At 40.8% G+C, this 27,164-nt stretch overlaps 1 protein-coding gene across 2 annotated transcripts in view; it reads left to right on the top strand.

Annotated features, from left to right (window-relative positions):
* BEND4 (BEN domain containing 4) overlaps nucleotides 1-18,405 on the top strand; it is a 33,354-nt gene extending 14,949 nt beyond the window's left edge. Inside the window, exons 3-5 of one of the 2 annotated variants that reach the window (XM_087737821.1) lie at nucleotides 6,749-6,840; nucleotides 10,831-11,071; nucleotides 14,311-18,405. In XM_087737821.1, the coding sequence (XP_087593947.1) occupies nucleotides 6,749-6,840; nucleotides 10,831-11,071; nucleotides 14,311-14,528 (551 nt within the window). In that variant the 3' untranslated portion in view covers nucleotides 14,529-18,405. The remainder of the gene's footprint in view (nucleotides 1-6,748; nucleotides 6,841-10,830; nucleotides 11,072-14,310) is intronic. The other variant, XM_087737822.1, reaches the window with a different exon arrangement.
* Nucleotides 18,406-27,164: the final 8,759 nt, after the last annotated feature.

Raw genomic sequence — 27,164 nt, 5'->3', positions numbered from 1 at the left:
GCGGGATATTTGCTATCATTTTTTCTCCCTTCCTTGCTCTTGGCAGGCGCAGGAGATCAGTTTAGGCAATCTTTAACACCCTTCTGCATGTAATGTCGATTCTTTTGCTTTCTGCTGGCTGCTCTCATTAAAAATGAGTGCTGGTTTTATTTTACCGTCTAATTACAAACATCCAAATTTGTAGGGTCTTGAGCATTGAGATCAGTTCCTCTTTACTAACCCCCATCTCTCCTTGCCCCTCACTCTTTTTCCAGCTCACCGCACCCCAACAACTTGTCTTCACAGCCCGTTCATGCCGCTTTCCCTGGCTTTCAGCTGACTATTGAAATAAATGAGCGTATGAGCTAAAATGATCCAAGTCGTGTTAGACTGCACACTTGTCCAAATCTCAGGCAGAGAAGGCATCTCCGTTAATGTTATAAGAAATTCACACTGCCATCTAGTTCGTCAGCAGGTTCCCTATCATTTGTTACATCTTTCTGACAGTCGAGCATCAATTTAGAAATGCCCTGCAATGAACTCAGAGTGAAGCATCGCTCAAGGTCAAGCAAAGGAGGACACGTTGCAATGCTGAGCCAGTCTTAACTAACAGCTGCTGGTCTGAGCGGGGTGGATGTAGATGTACACCCTTCCCGGTTCTCCTTCTCCCTGGCGAGCCAGAAGTAAATGGTCTTGAGCGCTAAGGGATTTGTCTTCTGTTCACAAAACACCAGGAGGAATATTAGCCAGTGCCGGCTACAGAGCACAAAGTCTCGTTAATGAACAGAATAACCAGATTTCTTACTGTCTGCTTACGGGGGCCAAGGCCGCTGTGGGGAGACACGCAGACAAGCCGGGGATGAGCCATCCCTTCTCGCTAGGGCTGTCTGATGCCGCGGGAGAGGTTGGAGATATACCTTATTTACCTTGGAGATATGCCTTTTTTACAGCAAGCCCAGATATCTCTTCATAGCACTGTGCTTTGGCAATATAAACAACCCTGGAGTGTGTTACGCTGGAGGCCACGTTTTGGGAAGGATAAATGAGAGCCCTCATTTTGAACAGATACCAATACAAGTGATTGTGGCCCAATAACGTTTATAATGAGTAAAAACCCAGCCCAAACCAACAATAGAGATGTTCTTGGCACTTCATAAAAAGTTGGAAATAATTGTTAGAGCCAAAGGTTAAAAAAAAAGAAAAAAAGAGTGGGTGATAATTGGGAAACATTAAAAGCATGTTGTTGAAGGCCCCAAAAGACTATTTAGGAGGAAAAGTTTCATGCTGGTTACAAAAACATCCAGCTTAGAGGGAAAGCAAAGGAACAATTAGAAACATAACAAATGGAGTAGAGGGGAAGTTGATGGCGATGAGTAAAAAGCAGAGGTTAGGATCAGTGGAAAATTAGTCATTCAAATTAAACCTGGAGCACTCTATCGAGGAGGCATTTTTCCCCTGACAAATTAAAGGAAAAATACAGCATCCTGATAACAGTATCAGACCATTATCAGATGAAAATACTATGTTTTGTCAATAATATGGAACTGCTCATTGAGTATTTCTGTTCTGGTACTTGTGAAGAGGCAAAGGATGCAGTCACACCAATATGATGCCGATGGTAAGCAGGTAGAAATATTTTCCATTTCCACCGTAACTCTGGGTGTTAGGACACACTCAGCAGCGGCTTCAGGTGAGACTGCAACCTCAGCTGCCTGCCACAACTGCCTCACAACGCTGGGACAACTGAAGAGCTTGTTAGTCAGCGCCAGAATTGCCGGCCTTTTTAGAAATGATAAAGAGATGCTGATTCCAGCCCAGGTTGTAAGACAGTGTGGTTCAAGAGCAGAGTCAGAAGTCCCTCTTTCAGAGACTGGCATCGCCTGGAGAGCCACAGCACAGGCCGCCGAGAGCAGTAGCTGCTTGGGCCCACAAGCTTTTCATCCCTAAGTGCACATCAACTTATTACCTAAAGCATTAGGCAGCTGCTACCAAAGCGTGATGTTTTCAAAATCATGAGATTTGGACAACTCGCTTCAGGAGCTAAAACAAAAATGAAAGTGGACAAAGAGGACTCTGACTATGATTTTCTTTATGCTTTGGAGTATTTGGGATGTTTGAGTTTGGTTGAGGAGGGTATTGCAGATATTCAGGGTGTTACATAACATTATATTACAAAGTGTGATTTAAAAAACACAAAATGTATTTGTATTCAGAAAATTGCCATGATGCAGATGAATTTCTGGAGGCATTCTTTGTGAAACTGTTCACAGCCCATGTTTTTAATACTTTAATCAGTGAAAGCAAGCATACAGTCATTGCTCACAGCTTGCAAGCGGTGCAGAGGTAGCAGTGAGTGAGGAAGATGAGAGGTGGCAGACTTGGCTGAACACAGTGCAGCGTTACCACCTGTTGAGGCACAGAGAACATCACTCTACTTGGTTTCAGCCCCTGGGAAATGGACACTGAGAAAGGCTTTTGGAGGACATGGTGGCTTTCTGGCCAAGTATTGATGTACAGCGTGGCCAAAAGGGCTGGCATGGTCTTTGGCTGTACAGACACGTGGGTAAGTACAGGGACTCTGCTTTTAGCAGGAGCCTGGCATCTCAAGAAGGTCACTGTTGAGCTGAGCAAAGAGAAGATGCAGAAATGACTTCACCACTAACTATAAGTACATAACAGGTGACAGGCATTTTCCATTTCTTTTGCAAAGATTTTGTAAAACCCAGTTGAAGGAAAACAAAATGCAGCCTTGAAATGAGGTGTATGTTTCTGAGGGTGAAATAGCACATGCGGTAACAATGAGCCAAGGGTAGAAACTGTGTTGTACTGTGTTTTTCCCACTGATACTGTCCGGTGCAAAGAGGATTCAGCCTGGGGAGTTGCTGCGCTGTGTGGCAGGTCAGACTGAGAGATCACACCCCGGCTTTTGCCATCGGCACAGTCGGTAGCCACCACGCTGTTCAACTATTTATTAGAAATTAGGATACTCGCAGAGAAAGCTGTGACAAGCTATGCCGAAGCAGCACTTGTTACAGTGCACAGATGCCTAGAATGACAACGAAGTCTTAAAACTTGGATCGATAAAAAACAAAGACCTGCCACTTTTTACACATGTCCTGCTTAGTCACTGCTCAGCATCTTAGCAAGACCAGCCTTCCCCAGCATGCCAAGTCCCCTGTGGCACCTCCTCCTCACCCTTTAGCTCCTGCAAAGATCTCACTCTTCTTTTCACTCGCTGCAGGCCAGGTTACTTTGCCGCTTCCAGTGTCTTTTCTGAGTCACTGGCACTTTCAGAAAGTAAAGGCTGTGGAAACTTCTCCCTAATGGGCAGGAAAATTACTGCCTCCCCGCAGGCTTTCTACTAAATCATAACAAGCAAGTGTTATTTCGACATTAGCATCTTTCCCGTTGGTTCCAGTAGGCACAGATCACTGTTGGTGATGTCGGTGATAGCAGATACGTGCATAAGCATGCAGAGAATCAGCTCTCGGGGTTATGATCTTGTTAACTCTCTAGAGACCACATCAAAGTCAAAGAAATACAAAATAAATAAGCTAGTAGGTTTAAATGATTTTTCCATACTAGCAATTGGGAGCCACAGGCTCTTACAAAGTTACATTTGCCGCAGGGTTTGAAGGAAACAGTTCCTCTTATCTCTCGGCAAAGAGAGTATTTGTAGAGCCATAAGAGGGACATGGAGACAAAACCAAAGCTTTGACTCTCGGCCTCGTGCTGCCCTCTTTGTGGCTTCCTTTAGGCTTCGGTTAATGCGGCAGCCCAAGAACCCTGGCTTTGCAAGTAGCATCTGGTGTTTGAAAGGCTGAGGTTATCTCTACCAACAGCAAACAGCGTGATGTATGATGGCTTTACAAGTGAAAAGCACTCAGAGTCCTCCAGTCACTACAATGATAACAAAATCATACAATTTTGTGCTTGAAACATTACTGCTTTTATGAAAATAGAAGTATTTATAAGCTTCAGCCAACTTTTAGTATTCTTCATATTTCTCACCGGTAACGAGAAAGCATTTTATCAGCAGAATACAGTTAAAGTAGAGCTGTACTTCATGTGCAGGAGACACAATGGGTTAAATAGTTTCCTGTTGTCTTCTCACTTATGCCCCATCCCTTTGGAAGAACATAGGTAAATACATCTTTGGATAGCCTGGAAATTACTAACTGTGGGTAAAATACCATCCTGCTGTGAGATCAGCTCCTAAACATTAGAAGTTTTTGATGCATTATATTCTGTTCCCTTTCAGGCCCCACGTTGTTCCACATAATTACAGATAATAGTACCAAGTATGGCTGAGAGCCATCAGGTCATCACCAGGGACTTTTGCTAATAGAGATAATGAGAAAAGCAAGTGCAAACTTCACAGACTGTTTTGAGCACAGCTTCATGGGGACCAAAGAGGTCTAAAGCTCCCAGGTACCACTGACGCTTTGGCAACTGTGTCCTCAGTGAGCTTGCTAAACAAAAAGCGACACATGTTGACAGGGAAGGAAAGGTATACTTTGCAAGTAGCTCTGATTCCCCAAGTATCACTCAGCTCTCCTCCAAGTCCAAGTATCAGGCATCTTTTCTTTCAGGCAGTGGTACAATCACCCGTCATAGCCCGTCCCATCCTTGCTGTCACCATGCAGGAGATGCAGGATCTCACGGGAGATGCTGGTTGCCCATGGTAACTTCCACCCGAGTGGGAGTTTTTGCTGACCTTGTCACAGGGTTTTTGAGGCTGCCCGGGGCAGCGAGCCTTCGTGATCCTTGTGCATCTTTCTTGGACACCTATGTAATCATGGAGTAACCCGTGCATGGGCATTCCTAGTTTTATCTTAGTTTTGGACATACCAGGCAGCAAACACACACAGAGTATAAGAAAAGGATCTCAAAAGATGATCTTATCCTTCAGCCCATCCACATGGAAAAAAAAAAAAAAAAATCTTTTCTTCTTCCCCTATATGCTTTCCTGTATATAAAAATGAGGGGGAAAAAGCCAAATCCTTTTTTTGCCACACCTTCTTACAAATATCCAATGTACTAAAACGTGACCTGTGGTTAGTACATTTTATTCCTTTAATCCACGTAAGAGCTTGTATTAATTTTTTTGATTGCTGCTATATGCTAAATGCACAGTTCTCATTACAGGAAGGCCACAGGACGTGTTGGTGGGACTATTAAGCTTGACTGCCCTTCTGACATTTTCAGAATTGAAACATTTTCTAAAACCGTCTGGTGATGCTTAAAAGTGCTTTTTTTCCTTACAAAAAAAAGAAGCGTCCAGGCTCTCTTGCTCATATGGCAGTGGCACTGTGTAGCAGCTACACTACTGAGACACTGCCCTGGTCTAGCAATAAGCAGTGAAGTCACCGGAGAAGTAAAACAGGTACAAGTGACTTGAAATGCTAACTTTTGCCTAACACATACCCTCCTAACTGCCTATGGCAAAGCGTGATACGTCAAATGAAAGAGGAGTAAATACTCTGATGGGTCACCTTTACGGGGAAGTCAGCATGCGGTGAAAAGACATAGGAATTTATTATTCATATCAGACACTTTGCATGACTTCTGTGTGGGGACTGCTGGATGTAACACCGCGTAGCCCTTAGTGAAGTCTGCTTTGCACAAAGTAAAGGTGTTTTGCACCCTGTCTGCCTAGACAGGAGCATAGTTGCTGAGCAGTGTGAATGCCCAGGAAAGGGTGCAAAATACCTGTAAATCTTACCTTGAGACATTCTCAGTGATTTCAGTGCTTGCTTTCAGATTGCCAGCTTAAGACAAAGCCCAAACCAGCACATTTTTCCAGGTGTAAAGGCTGAATGCCAAGAAATAAAAAAAAAAAAAGGAACACTGAAATTTTTTCTCTGGATTTTTAGCTGAAGCTAAGATTATCTCCAAATATTTTACAGAAACAATCCATACGAAATGTGAGAGTAATAAGGTACCTTAAAAACAATGCTTATTAAGTCTTGCAGAAGTCAGTTGTAATGTTGGGTTAATATCTGTTTAATTCTCCTACGGTGTTTCAGGCTCAGGAGAAAAGCACTGTATCTCAAAAATACTCCAGAGTTAATCAGGGATGTGGCAGCATCTGCTTAAGAGAGACCCGTAATTGAATCATCCCTAATTAACCTATCACCTCAGCAGAAGGGAACAGGATGTTGGTACCACTACTGAAATGGATGAGAGTGATGGGAATGGAAAGGGGGAAGGATGAGGGAAAGAGAAATAAAGCAATTTGCCTAACACCTAGTTTTATAACAAATTTGGGAGGAGGGAGGGAAAAGAAATTAAATTAAAGTATATGAATCATTAAATCTGTTCAGTGTAGTTAATCAGACTGTAGTTTCAAAAACATGTGAGCGTATTTACATGTTAATCAGTGCATGATTTAGGTCCAAGAAATATTTTCTCCTTTGTATGGTTTAGGCTGTTTACAGTATTTACAGATTTTTTTCTTATCGTCATTACTGCTGACCTAATTTGTATTTGTAATAATTATAATTTCAAACTAGGAAAAAAAAACCTTTGAACACTAGTGGGCAGAAAATAAAAGCAATGTCAGAGATCTCAACATAGGAAATACAACATCTGTCGTATATTTATTGAATGAAATGACTGCACAAATCAAAATGAGAAGTATTTCCTATTTGAAGTAAATCTCACAGACGTACAAAACAGATCCTGAAGAACGCTGCCTGATTTAATAATGTTGTTCTATTTTGTGCTAGATAGCTAATATACAGTAATTGCAATTTGTTTCATGCAGTGCCCTGCCAGACTGTTTTAGATTATTTGAAGACTGTTCTTCAGCATCACAACCAGCTTATGGTACCACAGCCAACAGACCATCCGACTGAGGTAGTATACAGTGAAGACAAGCTACATCTCTTTATGTTTGACAATTCATTGAAAACATGTAGGCAAATAAATCAGTATGCACTGGAAGAATATATTTAGTAGTAAGAACATGTAAAATCTATTATTAAACTGTCATTCTTAGGTACAGTAATCCCCCAAATGGAGGAGGCTCATCACTAGTATAATCTAGGATGACTTTACTGAGCAGCACTTAACTCCATCGGCACCAGCTGCACTTGCCTTGCTTTGGGTAATTTTTCTCTCACCTTTCCTCAGAAACATCACTTTTGTGGGTAGAATTTAGGCTAGGGCTAGCCTGGTGAAAACTGCAGCTGGTGATTGATGGTGGCTGCACGCAGCGGCTGCCGGCGCACAGAGGCTGCAACCCGCGCGTGGAGGGTACTGACGTGTCGTGTGTATGGACGCAGGCGTGCGTCTCTATGCAGTTTGTATAGCTCTAACGCAGCCCTGAGGTGGTTAACACTAAAGTATACTTTTCCTTCATTTTGCAGACAGGCCCAAATATAGACTTCTGCAAGTCTTTGGAGTGCTCTTGCTTTTCAGAAAGCATCCCAAACAAGATATTGAGCGTTCACAATTTTATACTTGATATGGAGTTAGGGATTTTTGTAATTATGAACCGTTTAAAAGCGCTGCAGTGAAAAAGCAGGAAATTTAAGTCCTCCCCTTCTCTAGAAGGTAGATGTATAGATTTAGCTATCAGCTCTAGTGTAACTCACATTAATTTTGCTCCAGTGTGTTTCTATCCAGGCTTGTAAAAATGCCTCAAATGAAGTGGTTTTGTTGAGACTTTTCTTGTTTAGACTGTCTGTATTTGAGGCTCTTGCTGTGCATGTTATGTAGTGTATACGTGTCACTGCCCATTATTCACGCAAAGTCAGAAGAGAGAAGACTTAGGTCTAGTCTGACCTCCCTTTGCACATAAATTATATGTAGTGCAAGCCTCATGTAGTCCAACTTACCATAGTTTCACTGAAGATGCGTTGCAGCAGTTCAGGATGTGCATCACTTTGCTCCTCCATTCAGTTTTATCCTGTGCAAATTGATATACACATATATATATTTATATATATCATTAGCTGTTATCACTCAAATATATTCCAAGGATTCAATTTCCTTTTGTTAATGCTCTTTTGCTTAACTAAAATTTTCAAGCACTGTAAAAAATGAAGCTGTTCTGTAACGTCCCACATGGAGTAGCTTGTCATGATGTGACAGAATTTTTTATTCAATTAAACACATAGATGCTAATCTTTTATTCATAAGCTTAATCATGTACAAATACAAGCATGAACGCATTTGTACTTTGGTTCTTCCTTCAGGATCTGCTTATTTCATTTCTGGAAGGTTTTCTGTTTGTTTTAGTTTAATGACTGCTGGACACACCAAACTGCATCATATATTTACCGAGAATCTTTTGCCCAGAAGTGCTTTACTTTCAGAGGACGTAATGAAAGTGTATCTGTAGCAGGAACCCAGTAATTGTTTAACAGAGTAGCATAACACTATATCATGCCTTTGGAGAAGAAGGAGGAAAAATATTCTAAATTTCAGGGGGAATAAGAGAGAAGTATAATAAAATTGGGGCTGAGAAAATTATGCAAAATTTATTGCCTTCTCCTCAGTTAATAGTAATGTGAGCTCTCATGAAATTTAGATTTTGGGCCCTTCTGCACCCTATTTCCATCAATGCAATACATTTAAACACAGAGGTAGCTTTTAGGATAGCTTGCTGCTTAGCAAAGCCACACATTAGCATCCATCCCTAACACACATGAGCAAGCCTGGAGCCTTACACTGTGCCATTACAGGCTTGCATTGCGTTGCTCCTGCCTGCCAGGGCACAAAAGCAAGGCAGTGCCTACAGAGTTAGCTGCAGCTTATACTTTGTGCCGGTGTCCGTAAGAAAGGTTCTTGCTTCACTACAGTTTTTTTTAAATAGGGAAAGAAGTAGGTTTCAGGAATCTAAGGTAGGAAAATAATTAGCTTTACATAAAAGGGATGCTGAGCTAGCTGCTGAAAAAAATTAGTAGCAGTGTGGGGATCAAATGGTGCTGTGTATTACCTTTGTGATGGAACAAGCCAAGGAAATACTAGTGTCAGTGCCCACTGAGCTGGAGTAGTCCCAGTTGCTTCAGCGTAAGAGTATCATGCCCCCAAGGAGCTTTCCATGCTGCCCCCCTGCTCTTCCTCCTTCCCTGGCCGCCTTGCCACGTTGGCAGAGGACGAGGAGGTGGGCTGGATGGAGGAAATGTTCTTTCCACAGCAGAGCTCCTCAGCCGTACTACTGGCTTCCCAGGGGCCTGTGTACCTGGCAAAAATTAAAGCAGCTTCTTGCATCATGAGTGGAGGGGGAGGAATTGACCCTGGCCCTGTTGCAGAAGTGGGAGCAGACAGGTGCAACGCACATTATAGACAGAGTTGGACTAGGGTCTTTCTCTTAGGGGTCACAAGCTTGGATTTGCAAGCTAAAGGGTTGAGATGTTTTGGGGGAAGGATAGGGGCCCATCAGACAGACAAAGCCCATCTCCGCCTTTATATTTTGGCTTCCTTTGCAGAGTTTTGGATTTGGTTGTAGCTACCTTTGCCAGCAGTTTGCACCAAGCCAGCTAGGCTTGCGCCGAGGGGAACAAGTAGCAGACAGTCACACAGGCTCAGCTCCCCGTGATGCTAACCCCGCCGTAGGAGGTGGCGGTACCATAAATCACATGAACAGATTCTCCAAGGTCCCCCTCATCACAGTCTTCACTAAATTCTACCTTCCACATATTTATCAAACTTGAAAAAAAAATTAAAAGCAAATACCTGAGGAAAAACTTCAAAGATGCTCCCAAGCTGTCTCCCAGGATGCTATAATAAATATATGAAAGGAGGCAAGGGTAGTCCTTAAAATAGTTTTCAGGTATCAAAGATCTGGAAGCGAGGAGGAGAACTTTGCAACAGTTGCCTACAAGTGCAGCATGCGGGTGATTGCCTCTGTTGAGCATCAGACCCGTGTTTCTCTAGTTCACTGTGAGCTCCTATCTAAGCTGGGGGCTATACGAAGCTTTTACTAATTGGGCCTCCAGAATTATGTGTTTTAATAAAGAGGGGCAGCTGTAAAAGTGAATGAATCTCTAGGAGGGTGTGGTTTGGGTCTTTTATTTACTTCAATTATTTCAAGTAGATTAACAGTACCGTCTTATGTTAACTGGGTAATCCTGAACCATGGCATTTTATGGGGAACAAGAATTAAATACAATTTAGGTACAATTGACTAAAGAGGGCTTCTAAATGTGTGTGGATTACAGGAATCCCCATAATTAGTCCCACAGCATTCATTTAATGTTGGAATATTGAAGCACACAAATTATGAAGGTTAAAAGCAAAATTTCTTTCCAGCTGACATGGTGGCATTTCTGTAAAGCTATAATTTGAGTTAATATGGCATTCATTAATAATAATGAAGCTTTTAGTTTTCATAGTTCCTTTATTTATTTTCTTCATATTTTTCATGGTAACATAACTGCTGTCGAGTTTCAGGTGTGTTCTACAGAAGTAATAAATTTATTATAAAAACAGACCAAAAGAGTCACCTCTGAAGTAAACTGTCAGCTGCAATGAAGTGATCCATTTGATCATGCTCTTCAAAGACCCTTTTTATGCATTTTAACATATTAAGAAGAAAGGTTATACTTAAATAGTATACCCAGTCACTGGTTCTTAACTCTTTAACCTGCTTGTTAAAGTGGAAATTATCAATAGCCATCTCTCAAAATGTATTCCTTGTACCTCACCAAATTCGAGTTCTAGAAAATGGAAATGTAATTTTAAAATTACTCATTCTCAGTACGAGCAATTACATGTTCACTTCAGGATGTGTTTCGCTGTCAGTATCGCGGCTAGTTAAAAAGCGTATTTTTTATTGCAACTGACATCTTTACTTATTTGCCTTGTAAAATAAGCAACGGAAATATTTCACTTTTTCAGGGGAGCAAGCAGTTGCTGAACAACTACCCTGTCTACATCACTAGTAAACAGTGGGATGAGGCTGTAAATTCTTCCAAGAAAGATGGACGACGGCTCCTTCGCTATCTCATCAGATTTGTTTTCACAACCGATGAGCTTAAGTACTCATGCGGCCTTGGAAAAAGGAAAAGGTCAGTGCAGTCAGGAGAGACAGGTCCTGAAAGACGTCCTCTGGATCCAGTAAAAGTAACATGTCTCAGAGGTACTGCATCTTTTCGCTCAGTGTCCACCATATGTGATCTCATTTCACCACATTGGCTCTGGCTCAGTAGAAGCATTTGGCTGACAGTTGCAGAACTAGAAGGGGTTTCACAGGCAGGTGGCAAGCAGCCAGAAACCCTCCGCTTTTTTTTTTATACATACATATATGTATGTATGTATGTATTATATATGTGTATTTTTTTTTGAATGGGAAAAAACAGGGCTGCTCATTTAAGAGAGGAGACAAATACAAGGGCACATGACTGATATACTTGAAATAGCAAAAAGGAAAATCAGACAATCCTGATTACACTCTTTTATAATAAACTAACAGGGCATTATTTAACACTGATATACAGCAAAATTAACCAAAGGAATATTTATAGCCTAATGTGTAGTGAGCATATGGCGCTCAAGGCCACAGTGCATCATTGGAGTTAAAAGCTAACTGAGTTTCAGAATAGGTTTGAACATTTTGTAGGGTCAAGAGCATCTACAGGTTAATTACATACAAAGTATATACAACTACATTGTCAAGAATTTAACTTCTTTTTTGGAGTACTGATGCAACATTGACTGAAAAAGTTAGGGAACAACTTTCCCCCATGTTTAGCCTAAAAAGGAGGGGGAGTTTTGCAAGCATTTCACAATGTCAGAGAGTGAGGATGTTGGACAATACAGAGAAGGGGTCCAGATGGAGAATAATTATCTGTTGTGGCAGTTCATACTTCGGGTTCCTAAAATTGTTCAAACGGCCTGGCACTGGGCTTTATAACGAAACATACAAACTAGGGCTGTTTAAAGCCCAATTAAAACCACATTTTTAGTATCAGCATCTGCATTTGATAAATGCATATGCTTATAATTTCTTTAATTAACTCATAGTTAACTTTATAGTATTTTGTGAGAAAATACACAAAATTTTGGTTGAACTGACTTCAAGAATGTTTTACTAATCAATGCAGTGTAAAAAGGTGTATTTTGGTCAGTCGGTGATAAAAATGTCTTCAGTCATCCAACTGGAGTCCAAAGTGGTTATATACATCAGATGGAGCCTCTTCCCATCTAGGGCAGAAGAATCCAACAAGGCCAAGTGGCTAAGACTAGTAGTTGGCATATATTGATGTAGCCAGGTAATGAACTCAGGTTTTACATACAGCCAAATTAGGCAAAGAGGCTCTTTTTTTACTGCAAAGGAACCTGTTAACCTGTTGCATGTAACTCTACCAGACCTTATACTCTATCAGAGCTTAATAGAAGGGCAAGTCCATTGCACACCGCGCTGCACAGAGGTCTGGAGCGAGATTCAGGGTCCCAGAAGTTTTCCTGGAAACTGAAGGCTGAATACAAGTGCATTAACCATTTACTAAATGACTTTAAATTTCTCTTAATAATTTATGCGCAAGAGGAGTGTTCATACCCTTTTCTTCCCCCTGCCTCCCACCAAGACTAACAGTAGATCCACCTGTAGATGGACTTTTGCTTATGGCCACTCTCCTTTCTGGGGTCCTGGACACACAGAATGTGTGGCGCGCCCCTTGGGAGAAAGAGAAGGGCCAATTTCCTTAATTTTCAGAAGCTTGAGGAGAAAGCCAAAACATTCAGTATCTAAGGACCAGTTAAGAAAGCAGAGTAGACAGCTCTCCCTTTGGGCTTTCATGCATGGGTGGGAAGATGACAACTTTCTCCGGTGCCAAGAGTTGACCACTGGCTCCTACCCATTTGCAAGCCAAGGTAACAAGTGTCTGACGAATTCTCAGCACAGCCAATTATGCCTTCCCACCATAGCAGGGAGTACAAACTGATTCTCTCTTTGCACTCAGCGTAGTTTAAACATCTATAAACATTTTTAGTATATTCTTACAACTGACTGATGTCTGGAACCAGCTTTAAAACAGCCTGGCATGCTTAAATTATAGCATTACTCCTTTACGTGGTAACCATTTCTCTGAGAAAAACATCAGTCTGTGGAGCCCCACGTGAACATAACTAGGTAGGAATTACTGTTGCCTGTGTGCATTTCCAGGGAAATGAATTTAAAACCAAGATAGCTATCACTTTTGCAGACACACTGCTGGAGGAGCTATGCAAAAATCACGTCCTAATTGTCCAACAGATGAGATACCTTGCAGGCACGGGAACTCATGTAAAAGCACAGCATTCCCTGGTCTTGAGATGTGGTGACAGTAATGAAGTTACCTTACGCCACTTATTGTGCTGTTGGCTTGTCAACAGTAGAAAATAGAATTTGAAAATATCCTGGGACACACAATACCGCATGAGGGAATAACTAATGTTACAGAATAAATAAGAAGCTCAGTTTCCATATGAGGTACAGTGTATCCAATATATCTAATAAGATGCCCTCACATTTAAAATCGTATTTGGACGCTTCAAAGTCCAAATACACCTATTTGAGCTATGTCTAGCAGTTACAACTCCAGAATTGGTAAGGCGCCTTCTGCAAGGTTAGTATATTGAATGTCAAAGAATCTGGAAAAGAAATTATAAAAAATGTAATCACCACATACAAATAGCTGTATGTGGAAGCAGCAGCTACTTAAATAGCCAAATTACATGCAGTACAATTCATTTTCTCCAGCATTGAAAACTATTGCAAGGCTCCCCAAATTAGCCCTCTTATCTCATTTAGCTATTTCTAAGGCCAATTTAGTCTCTGAAAAATAGGTGTCAGATTCAGGAAGATGGAATGAGCAGGACTTAAAATGAAAGATATTCCAAACAGAAAGGAGCACCAAACTGAGATAATGGTAGTGACATTTTCAAGCAGGTTGTGGGCTACTGCAGCCTGCAGATGTTGAAGCAGCCAGCAGAGGGAGATCATAAAGATCCGCGAGAGTAATCACCTTGAAGTATAAATACACAACAGGTTTCAAATGAAATACATCCCGGTTCATGTTAACTTTCACATGTATTGCACACGCTGAATCACAACCAACACTTCAAATTAGTTCTTTTTATTTCAACAAGAAAGGATTTTATCTCCAGGTCACGTAATTAGCTCAGGTATAACAACATACACTGCATGTGGAGAAACACGCTTGTACAGAAATAAAATAGATTCAAGTGGCATTATCATGGCATCCCCCATAAGGCTTTACTTCTGCTTAAGTAGAGCAGTAATGCCCCCTTTCTTATTTCCCATGAGCTTTTGACGCCTGGGCAATAACAGATGCTGCAAAGACAAGTTGTTTTTTATCCTTGCATGTTTTCCTGCAGAGTTCATTAGGATGCATTGTACTTCCAACCCAGACTGGTGGATGCCATCCGAAGAGCAAATAAACAAGGTATTCAGCGACGCAGTAGGACATGCTCGGCAAGGGCGTGCGGTGGGGACTTTCCTTCACAACGGGAACTCGTATTACGAAGGGACTGACCATCCAGGATCACAGGATGAAGTCTTCAATAGAGGTATGCAGGACGGATCTGGCGATTGATGGCAGTGAGAAGAACCTCATAAAACAGTAGCAGCCACTTAATTTAGGAGAGACTGTTTGTTAAACATACTTACCCTGCTGTCATTTAAGAGTCCAAAGCATGTTTGAACACATACTGCATACATTTCAGCTTCTCCATCCTACCATGTCCCAGTTAACAAAAAGAAATCCATTTCCAGACCTGCTCTATGGGACTTCTCAGTGCCTATTATTTGCAAATCCTTCATAGCACCCTCAAAGGGAAATTGCAGTTCATTTCATCTAGTTCTAGAGGAAAGGTCATTTAAAAACTATAAAAATGTCAGAAGAAACAGCAGCTACTCTCTCCTCTGCCTAGTGATAACAAGCCTAGGTCTGGACCCAAAACAGCTGGGTACTATTTGCTCTCCCTGAGTGGGAGATGTAAGAACAAGTCTGCACACTTATAACAAAAAAAGAAGTGGTCTCCCATTTCCAAACAGAAAATAACATAATTATAAATGCTACCTTAAAATAGCGCACAAGATGGAAAATTTAGGGACTTCCTTTAGCCAACTCTGCCAGGAAATTAAGCTTCCCGGGTAAAACAGCAGTGCTCGTCAACAGCAGAAACCTTCAAAGACCCAGAACAATAACAGGCACTTCTAATAGATAAAAATTGCTTTGTGTTTCAGATAGATGCTATATTTGTCTAGATTTCTAGGGGATTAGAGTTGATCATGACAGTTTTCATTAAAACAAGATTGCTAAAAACAAATTGCCATTTCAGAACACAGTTTTTGCTTTGTCTGTTCCTATTCTGCAGGTATATTATGTAGCTTTAGAGGCTTTAAAATTGCCTTTTCTTGGTTTCGCTTTCATTTGTGTTTTATATCCATTCCTTGAAATAGATGAGGCAGTGTGCTGGTCTTAACAATCAGACGCTCAGGGTTGCATTCAGGGAGGAGCTGGATAAGAAGAGCCCAGTTTAACCTTCTGGTATAAGTAAACATGGGGTCCAGACTAGCTTAGAGCTGTTAAGAAAAGAGCTGTACTAGAGCAGAATTCACAATGGCACACAACATTGGAAGCAGATACCAACTTAAAAAAAAATGAGTCCACTGAAAACCTGTAATTTTGAAGGCTTAGGAGTCCATTGCCCCTCCAAATTGATGCACTCCAGAAATACGCAATGCCAAAGAAGCAATACCCTTTCCATTCTGCGTCAGGGTGTTTCCATCTCCTTACCCTTGTCCGGTCACTCAGGCCGGTGCTGGCATCCTTCACAGCCTGAACCAGCTCTCCTTGAGGCAACATTTCCCCACTGGCACGTACAGGGAACTGGTTTTTGGAAGGAAAGTTCACTTCACTTTTGACCGTTCTTAGTACTACCTCATCAGCGTTGACTCTCCTGAACCCGTATCTCATACTCCCCAGCTTTCCTAACCGCCTTGTGCAAGCCACGAGAGAAGCTACTAATTGCTCCTTTTACCCTTCTCCTCTCCTTCCCAACCTTCTCCCCATGCGCTGGGCAGGGCAGGAGACACCCAACCCCTTCCTCAAAGATCAGGAAGGGCCCCCTGGGGTGAAGCTCTCCTCTAGCTCCGGCCTGACCGCGGATGGAGGAGTGAGGCAGTCTCTCAAAGGTCAGCTCGCCCACATGATAGTTTCTTCCCGCCATCTGCCTCCTCTTTTCCAGTGGTTGTGACTGGTCTCTCACCGCTGGCCCGGGGGGTATCTCAGGACATGGGCTCCACCGCACACCACCGTAGATGGGACCTCGCTCAGCCAGGATATGCTTTAGGCCCTTAAATGTCCAATACCTCTCCATTCATTTTATTTTTGATGATTTTTTAAAAGGGGGTTGAAAGGCACTCACTTGCCCCAGAAAACTCGTTTATTTTCTAAAAGTGAATGAGCAGTTTAGTCATACTGGACCTCACCAGGCCAAGGGGTTTGGGACAGCATCCCTCGCTACAGGCAGGAGGTGACTTTCTTTGAGCGGTCAACAGTGCGTGGTGGCCTCTGCAGGAGAAACTTGGTGTATAGAAATGTCACAGTACAGATATCCTGTAGTAGCTTTTCAGTGTTGAACTTACACTTTTTTTTAAAAGAACTATAATAGAAGACGTTACATTGCTCAGATGGTGTAAGTCTTGCTGGTCTATGTTTAATGTGGTGACACTTGCCAGAACTACTTGGTAAAACATGTCAGAACATGTGAGTCAACATTATACTGTAAATTTGTCCACGGCGGTATGTATCATGCTGTATTTTTGTAAACATTGTGATGGTTTCCTTTCAAATGTTTAATCGTATGAGGTTAAAAATACGAGCGCTTCCTTTTTAACAGTCACAGAACAGAATTACTGAACTGGACAGACCTCTCTCACTTAATAACCTGAAGATTTGCTGAAATAACTAGTAAGCCTAGCTTTATTTTTAGTGTAAAAAGCGTAGCCAGCGTCCTGGAACCACTCACAATCCTCTGCGCTCATATTGTGCAAAATAACCAAATGTATAGTTTCATCCTGAAAGCCACTTTGGCACTAGAAATGGCTTTGCAGGTTTGGACCTTTCTTTACAAACAAAATTTTGCCCTCAGTTGCTTGTGTGCACTGGCCCGTGACATGAATTGTAGTCACAGACAGGCATTAGCAGACACCAGCTCATCTTTTTTTGATCACGTTTGGTTTTAAAATAACAGAGTACAACAACTTTTCTCAGTTGTTTGTCTTTGTTTTTGATGGTCATCATGGCCACTCGACTCTTGACCCACTCATTTCATTTAAAAAAAAAAAAACAAACCAAACCTTTCACGACAGCTTATTCCAATTAATTTGTTCCTGAGGCATTATAAATTCATACACATTGAAGTGTCTAAATATCTGTAAGATATTAGGTATAATAGTACGGGACCCGAAATAATAGATGGCACATATAAGCCTTTGCAGAGCGAGATATCCGTATTTAAGCAGTGTGCTTTGTAAGTCAGTACCTCCCTTCCCAGCGCTGGATGTAGACAGCAGGCTTGCGACAGAAGGAAACCGCTATCTATCATGTCACTCCAGAAAGCCCCAGGAGGATAGAGATTCTTGTCTTATCCTTCCATACTCTTTAATCTTACTGTCATTTATGTATCTGCCTTCTCTCAAACTTCGTGTAGCAGTACCGCACGCCCATCTGTGCCAACATGCCTTCGCTATATTTTCTATGACAAATATTTGTGGAGAAACTGTGATTAAAAAACCATTAATCCTGATATTTTTATTGTTATGGTGTAGTTAATTCTATGAATACTTTCTAATGATGATTGTACTGTGTAGAGTAAGTACAGGTTAGGGATAGACCTTTACCAGATATTGTACAAAAAAGAAGTGCATAGTGTAATATAGACTAGTAAGGTTTTTGTGACAATTTCTATAGGATGTGTGAATTGTTTTCTATGTGGCAACACACATTTCTTTTAAAGAATATAAAATCTTAGAGAATTTTTTAAACAGTCAATATTTTTTAATTATAAAGACATTTGTTACCTACAGTTTACTATTTCAGGTGTTAATTCTAATTTGAATATTGGTTTTATTACTACATACCTCCAGTTCCATTTGTTCTGTTGCATAAAAATGCACAATAAAAGTTAGTCTCTGGTTAACCTGTCTCTCTTTCTCTATAAGCGTTATGTCAGTGTCACAGCTGTCACAACTGGTTCTCGCTATAAATATCTATTAAAAGTTTTAGACTTAGATTTATATTAAAGGCTAGAGGGTTGTCTTTTGCATTAAATGCTTCTTCAGTACGAAGCACTGGCAAGCGCAGTGAAAGATTATGAAGAATTCAAGTATGAATATAATATAAATTGTTTTCACCTCAAAATATAACCACATATATTTATGCGCTGGTTAGATAGAAGGACCGTTCAGAGAAAGTACCCACCTGGAATCTTAAGACCTGGATTTTCAAGCAGTGAAGTTTAAATCCCATTTTAATTCAAAATTCAGTGATGGCTGAATGTCTCCTGTTCTCTTAAACGCTTTAGAAAATCCCGACTCCAAATAATTTGTAGAGGAATTACAGTGACAAACATTCACCGCGGCAAACCCCTTCTGCTGGGCTGTGAAGCAAGACAGGCCTGACCGCAGGCTGGTGTCATCCATTAGAAAAGGTTGCCAAATATTTCCATTATAAAACAACGCTTTCAGGTGCCTGTAATGTTGTAAAACTAACTGGGGTTGGGCTGGTATTTTCTAGATCAGGGGCTTCAGCCTACTGTATTTTTTGTGAAGATCCTCATTGGTGAAAACCCTTATTAGTGAAACGCTCACCAAAATAATTTCAGGTGATTCTGAGAAATGTAGGTAAAAAAACTGTGTTAATCCCTATGAAAAAAATTATAATTCACTTCTCTTCGGAAAGCTCTGACTTCGCAGACTTTGGGGCAATGATTTGCAATGTCAGAGGGTAGATCCAGAGGCAGGAGTGAACGGGGCTGGGCTATGGGGCAACCGAGGGGGTGATGGCGCAGTACGGGCAGGAAACCGGCAGGGAAAGCTGCCAGGGAAGGAGAGCGTGCAGGTAAGGAACCAGAAACAGCAATTGGGTTTTTGAAGCTTGGAAAGATCCCCCGAGAGATTAGGTCTAACAGCGGAGTCTCTAAGAAGCTGATGAGCATGAGAGGTAGCGACTGGGGCTGGACAGGCAGGGAGAAGGGGTAGGGAAGAGGTCCCTGGGGTGAGGGAGAACCAGGCCTGGGAAATAACGGAAGGGGAACAGGCAGCACAGCTAGGGGGTGTAATTCAGTAATGTCACATTTTATCGCTCTTTCACTAAATACCTGTTAAGCATACCGACAAGGCAATAGTTAAACCGTGCTCCTGCTCTGCCACAGTGCTGGTCCATTCAGAAGCATGGCCCGCTGCTGCCAGCAGCTACGCCTTTGCTCAAGTATTAAGATGTCCCTGAAGAGGACCTTTAACATCAGTCATTGAATCTCATGCATATGAAGGAATTTAGTTTTTACCTCATTTGCTCACAACAGGCTCATATGCAAGCTCACTTTATAAAAGTCTGATAAGGATAAAACAAAATGCCCAACCCCTGCTGAAGGAGCAGCATCCTCCCGCAGGAGGCTGGGGCGCTGGGCAACAGCAGCATTGTAGAGTAGACATGAGGACTCCCAGGCACAAGACGACTGAGTTACATTCGCACAGCAGCATTAGTTTTGCTCTCTCCTAACATCTGAGTCCTTAACATAGTGCCCTCGCAATGTTCTTTTCTCATAGCTTTGCAATCAACTAGCTCACACAGCATGGACCGCGACGCAAGATGCGTACTGACTTGAAAAGTTTAGCTTTGGTTTGTGAACGTGCGTACAGATGATATCTCAAAAAGAACAGGGAAGAACGAACTCATCTTTCCTTACCTGGCACTTACTTATGTTCTTCGGCACCATGGGTGACTACAAATGGTCCCCAGGTGCTTCAGCAGAAGGAAAGCATGAATACAGCTCCAGGTGACAATCATCTAAATCTTAGTTAGTGATACGGCAAACCAATACCACGGACATGACTTGAGTACTCCTTGAGTGGGGCCTACTTAAATCAAAGGCTCTGTCTTGGTTATTTCCTAGCAAGTTCATACATGAACAGCTTTCCAGGGATAAATCCTCCCTGCTGCAACATGGAGTCCCTTGGAATACTTGGCAGATCTCTGTATATGACCTCGCCCTGTGAATACAAAAACCCTCCTCCAAAGACTCTTCAGCATCAGAAGTATAAAAGCTGCTTCTACTGCAGATGTATGGTGTTAAGGGAAAAAAAAACCCAGAACCACACCAGCAGATTAATTACCTGAGTCAAGAGAAAAAAAAATCTGACATGAACTTACATAACAGTGTTGGAAAAAGCTAAAAAACCTTTTGTCCTTAAAAACACTTTAAACTCTCCCACTCATCTGGCAGATATAATTGCCACAACCAAGGCAGTCTTTGTAGGAAAACTGAAATAGGTTTGCTAATGACTCAAAGTAGTTTTCCATTAGAAAAGTTAATATTAAATTTAGTTCCCGTTTAGTAACAGGGTCAGTAGTACAGCAGCAGAAGTCTAATTAAACCTTTCAAAAATGCCTTCTAGTAACATGAGTGAAAAACTGAAAAGTCTTGCAATAGGATGTGGACCTGAAAGAACAAACAACTGAACTACTTATGGAAGTGATGGAAAGAGGGATTTTTTTTCTAAAGGATAATCCAAAGTGAGAAGCAGTTCTAACACAGTCTCTCGACAAAAGGAACGTGAAGGAAACACCCAGGCTACCTTTCCCATCCACAGCATCAGGAAGAGAGTTCCAGGGTAAGACTAATCTCCAAGAAAAAAAAATTAACCTTGGCATGTTCATAAACCCACCAAACGCTAGCCAGAGCATCGCTGCGCATCTCCCCTGATGATCCAGAAGCGTCCAATTGTCTACTGAGCAGATGGAGCTCTTGCAACACAGACTTTGGAATTAGTCTCCTCCACCCAAAACCTTTGTTTTGAACCACCTGGAGACTGAAGCTATATACTGAAGATCACACCAAGGAAATCACTGCAAGGCATAAATGGGAAGGAGCAGAATGGGTCAAAGTCCACAAGCTTCGCATAGGCCTAGCTGAAAGTAGCAGTCGTCCTTTGCTAAGTTCTCTGTGGTGAACCGATATGAGTATTTACCTATTTCCTTCGATCAAAACCTAAGCTCTTCATGGAAGCAACAGATCTGAGCTGTTCAGAGAAGCTGGGGACAATTAGGTTCTAAGAAAGCTTGGCTTTCTTCAATGGCAGAAGAAAGAACAAATACCCTCATATTTACGCTTGGAGAGAATTAAGAAATGTTAACAGCATACCTACTCAGGAACTTCACTCCAGCAATAGATGTGTTTGGTGTCATAAGCAGACGTATCATGGAAATTTTGCACAACCATAACTTGAAAAAGGAACATTTACTCATTCAAATTCAACAATTACCAAAGCAAACATTATTTCATGTCTATCGGCATGGGACCAAATTTTTAAAGGCAGAGATCTCATTCAACATTAAGAAACAAAACACCACCACAAATGAGGCTCATCCTCTCTCACCCCTCTCCTATTTTTCTCTTTCTCTCTTGTATTTAATAGACCAATACCTGCTGAAGGAAATTAAAGGCTGCAAAAAGACTTCTCCCATGAGAAACTCATCTCTAGGACTAGGCTTGGGGTGCCTTGCCAGTGCCTCAGCCTTAGTCTAAGGCTAGGGCTGAAAGAAGACCACGCAAGAGGAAGGTATATGATTTTCATTGTTCTCTGCTCACTTTTGTTCTGCTGGGGATACATCATCTTGATCCTTTCTCCAGGTGGAGCGGGGCTAGAAAATGGGCTGTCGGGAAAAACCGAGAGCTGCCAAAAGTATTCTCCCACTGAGGAATTCATCTGAGCTCAGCCCTGGATGTCTTGCTTAGGCATCAGCTTTTGGTAAGGATTAGCACTAGCGTAGCTTTAATTTATCCTTAGCGTAGAGAGGTCAAAATTATGCATCCCTAGCAAACAAAAGTGAGCAGAGAATGTGAAAAAAAAGGTCGTACATCTCTATCCAAGTCACTTGAAAATTATTTATGTACATTAGAGATGAGGATACCGAAACAATAAACTTTGTCATAAAACTATTCAAACTTCTCCCTGTTGTGAAGAGCATCCTTTCCATTTCTGTTAACTTCTTTAGCTTGCACTGCAACACCTGATAGTATGGCTCAGGTATCCCCTTGCAAGGTGTCTTGCTTAATATGCTTGTGAAGTTAACTGTTTCATTGCTCAGTTTTCCCTACTGTCTTCCTCTAAGGTCAGTCAGTCAGAGTGGCTAAAGACGCAAGAGCAGCCACACAGGGTTCAACCACATACCTGTTAAACCTCTCTGCGCTGTCTCTGATGGCAGCCAGATAAAAACATAGGGCAGAACACAGAACACCACAAGTTTGGTCTTCTCAAAGCCACAGCCTCACTGAAACATCTTCCTTTCATCAAGGTTTCCAAATTGTCCAAATTCATTAGAATCTTCTTCCACAGTATTCAATTTTTATTTTTGCTAAGGTATCTGTTCTCTTTCATGAGGAACAATCAGCGAGGTACAAACCTACAACCAAAGATACCTACATACAATTATAACATGCAGAGACACAAGTTCACATGTGAATGTATTTGTATGTGCATCAAATGCACGATGGATTTTCTTTTTTACTGCAGCTTGCTTTGGAAAAAAACATTTCAGCCCTAAACTTAATGCTTTGTGTATCCAGAGTGGCCTGATTATTTCAATGGTAAACTGCTGTTCAATCAGTATTCCTGGGGAAAATAAAAAAAAAAAAAAAATCTCTAAAACAGTGAATATCAGTTTACACTAGAGCAATGACTAACTTTTAAGCCACCTCACTTGTAGGAAAGAGGACCTAGAAAAGATCCTACTAAGCCCCAATTCAGCACCAGAAGAACTGAACGAGTCTAAATTAAAAAAAAAGAAAATCACTACAGAACTTGGGTAAGTCAATATAGGTAATTTACTAGAGGCCGAGCCGGCACAGCTTCTGAGAAGGCAGAAATTATGTCCCTTTCCTAAGGTTTTCAAAAAGTTTAATTCAAATGGTAAAGGAAGGTTTACTTTCCATGATCTTTTAATGAAGTCCCCCATAAAACATTAGGAAAGACAGACAAAATTGATTCTTGAACAGAACTGTTAAGATCACCTCCAACCAGCCGACTGCAAGGCCCCACTTCAACCCGTTACCAACCATTTAACACAATTATTTAAGAATGGCCTTTCAACAAAAGCCACAAATGGCAAACAAAGGAAGGATTTTGACGATTCCAGGTTACATTATGTGAAAAGACAGAGCGCTCTCTCCCTCTTTTGAAGTGGCTGAGACCATCTGCCTGGTTACTCAGACAGCCCAGAAGACAGTCCAATATTTGGACTTGACCTCAAACAGACAAGGCCCTGAAGTCTGTCAGTTCCCTGCTCAGGCAGTTTGTGCCATTTGGTTCTTTTTTTTTTTTAAAAAAAAAAGGCAAACCACACACCAAACCAAAACTGTTGGCAATGGTATCACCACCCAAAAATAACGTTGCTGAACGTGGGAGATGAGTTTGCGACACGCAGCCTTTTGCAACCTGAACGCCACACATTACTGTCCAGTGTCCCCGCAAGAAAATCCCTTGAGAAAGGGAGTCTCTTAACTATGAAATGAAACATCTTTAGCGATCAAGACATATGCTGCATATCCAAAATCTTTCCTGAAATACATTGCTTGACCACTTTATTTCTGATATCTGATACCATACAAAGACTCCACAGTTTTTCAAGTTTCTCCACTTTATCGCCCAGGCTTCTTGCATTTTTGCTTCTTTTCAACCACATAGCCCAATTAGAAGCAGTTCCTTCCATAACTGGATAAATCACCAGTTTTCATCAGTATTAGTGATAAAAAGCGGCACTTTAATGAACAAGACAGCACGTTAAATCCTTTGTAAGCTGACTAATTTCAGGTGAATGATGCCTAGCTTTCTCTTAAGAGGCTTGGACAGCTTTGCTGGGATTGGCAAACTACATTTATTATGCAACTCTAACAGATAAACCCAACCTCTTCAGGAAATTCTCCATACCCTTGACTATACACAGATACGCAACGCATCTGTCTTACTACCTTTCTTCACATCACCCTTAGGTCTGGATCAGGACTGGTAGTCCAAACTGGAGACGGCGCCAGTGGGGCCTCTGAGCCAGGCAGAAAGAGCTTACTCTGTACTGGGGAAGGACCGGCACTCTTTGGGGTGGGGGTGAAGAGGGTGGAAGGCACAGTTACCAGTGAAGTACGGACTATTAATAAATATAGCTTGGCTATTCTAGGCAGGCTGCTCACGTACGGAGTGCATGCTATTTAGCAGGGTGTGTACCGTCAACATCACAAAGGCAAACTGAATAACTAGTACAAATAGATAGATAGAACCTTTGTTTTGCGTCCATAAAATACCGTTATATGCATTTTGAATTCAGAAACGTAGCCAATCATCAACTGCCTAAAGCCAGCGTTATTGCTTACCTTTACAATATATATAAAATTGCTTCAATTAACAGAACACAACCTTTACCGGCTATGTAACATTTTACTGAGTAATTATAACTTCCAGACATTTTACAGGATGTACCGAATTCAAGTATAATTACAAAAGAAAGAACATATGCAGAGAAATATTTAAATGTTTACACCACACAAATCAAAATGACTTCCCCATACTAATATGAAGTAACCAAGACACAGAATGAAAAAGCCAATACACAAAAAAGCATGGCGGGGGTGCGGGGAATACATTTGATTAAAAGGCTGCATGGAAAATGTTTCAACTTTGAGATTGCCCTTCGAAAGTTCTACCACCAGTGAAAATCCTCACTGTTGACTTTCAGATTTAATACAATTTTGGCAATAGCCAAAAAGCTTTCCAAACGCTTTAGGCATTTTTCAAACACTTCTTCTTACATAGTTCTTCAGCATCTTTAATTTGAAGAGAAACTTACAAAAAAACCTTTATATTACATCATTTATACAACATTGCACATTTTTTTTTTCTTGTCTTCAGATGTGAAGCAGCTGATCAGAACCTCAAAAGTTTTCAATACAGTCTAAATTTAGGTTACAAAAATCAAACATATCCTAGAGCGTGGAACTGTATTCCACTATTTTAACAGGCACCTTCTCCCCATAACAGCACTATGAACACCGAGAACACAAAAATTTGACCAGGCTTACTGTTAGCGTAACACTTATAAAAAGTAACCAAGACCTTTTATTTTCATTGGTGGCTTTGATTTACACGGAAAAAAGAAATTGTTCTTGGGAGCCTCATGTAATATAGGATAGAACAACAATTTTCTGCCTATCTACTATAATCTGTTATAGTATCTGTCTCTGGTATTTTAAGAATGTTCATCCTTTTCACATTACATTTTAAATGTTTTCTTTAACTCCTTTTCAGAATGTGATGATTTAACTAGAAATCTTGCTTATCCACAGATATTTAAGCAACTTGAAAAATATGGACTAACATATTCATCAAAGATTACAGTCCACTGCAAGAATTATGTAGACCTTAGAACACCGCACCCTTTTTTTTTTCCCCCATAACAGCTTCAGTATGGTGCTTCAATCATCTTCTGGCTGAAAGCACCAATTCATTTTCTCTTTAATTCACTCCAGCTTCCGTCTCCACCATTAAAATTACTCACCCTCCACTCACCAAATACGTACCGCACCAACAAAGCTCCAGACTGAGACTACATCATCACCCTTAGCAGTAAGACTAAGTTTTCAGAGGGCAAATAGGTTTATACCTGCAAGACTGAATACCATACTAGGAAACAGTTAAACGGAGGCACTGATTTTCATTACAGGAAAAAAAAAAAAAGATGAGTTTTTGCTGGGGGTGGGAGGGAGGAATCACCCAACTATCTGACTACTGCTAAAAGAAAGAGAATGTCATACTACATAGTTTTATGCATTCTAATAAAATATAATTTCTTACTGTTCTTTTCCCCTCCAACCATCATTTCTTATTTCTGGCCACATTTTTTAGATTGTGTTCATCTTTTCCTATTCCCAAGTGCTCAACACCTTAGTTTTTTTCCTTCCTTGTATTCTTTTCTCTTTACCACACACTTTGTTATAGCTTCTTTTCTTTTGCTTCAGCAAAGCCTGATTGACTGCAGTTTCTATAGTCCATACAACCACTTAGGGCTCCTGGCACATTTTATTTTCCTCAAAGGACATGCATTTCAAAAATCTGACTATTGTGCTTTAAAGCCTGGATTCCTATTTCTTTTCACGTGTAATAAAAATATAGTCTATTTTTGATCTTAATTATTTGTGTCTCACTAAGAAGAAAGGAAAAACTACTTATTTAAGCTACACAACCCCTCTACAAAAAAAAAAATTTGGTACACCTTGACTTCTCATTTACATTAAGTAGGTAAACTGCAAAAGAGATGTTAGTTGTACTCTCTATTCAGAGCTAACAATAAGAATAGAAGCAGTCAATATTAATCAATTGTTCTATTCTACCACGACAAAATGCCTTAAGAACATATGACCATAAAATGAAATACTTTTCTTTCAAATCTTAAACAATATGCTTTTGTGGATTCTTTTGTAAGAAACACATGTAAATCAACTTTTAAAAAAGGATTACTTAATTGAGAATTTTCAAAAATTGCCACACTTTCAATACACAAAAGCCTAAAAACTCTTTGCAGGAAGCCTGTATTCGATGCACTCATCATTAGTAGAGGTACTTACATAATGCATAATTTTTTTCCTTGTTACAGAAAAAAGATAAGTCAGCTAAAATGATAACGAACAAGGAAAACAGAATTGCAATCAGTGTATTACCTGGACAAAACATATCTAAAACTCTTCCCCGTACTCTCCCTTATCAAAGAAGGGCCAGTAAAAATCTCTCAATAAAAACTGAGTCTCGGGATAGAGCTGAAAAAACTGCACCTGCCAGAATCAGAAAACTCTGGTAGTTTTTAGCTAATATGATTTGTAGCTTTCAAAAAAATCAATCACTATTGTCACTGATCAATGAACAAGTAGTACAGTACCAAATCCAGAGACCAAGAGTAGCA

This window comes from Nipponia nippon, unplaced genomic scaffold (genome assembly GCF_047370975.1).
Source record: "Nipponia nippon isolate SJK-2023a ecotype South Korea unplaced genomic scaffold, ASM4737097v1 scaffold_6, whole genome shotgun sequence".
Classification (NCBI taxonomy): Eukaryota; Metazoa; Chordata; class Aves; order Pelecaniformes; family Threskiornithidae; genus Nipponia; species Nipponia nippon.
The sequence above is the reverse complement of the archived record's forward strand: the minus strand, read 5'-3'. Positions and strand labels throughout refer to the sequence as shown.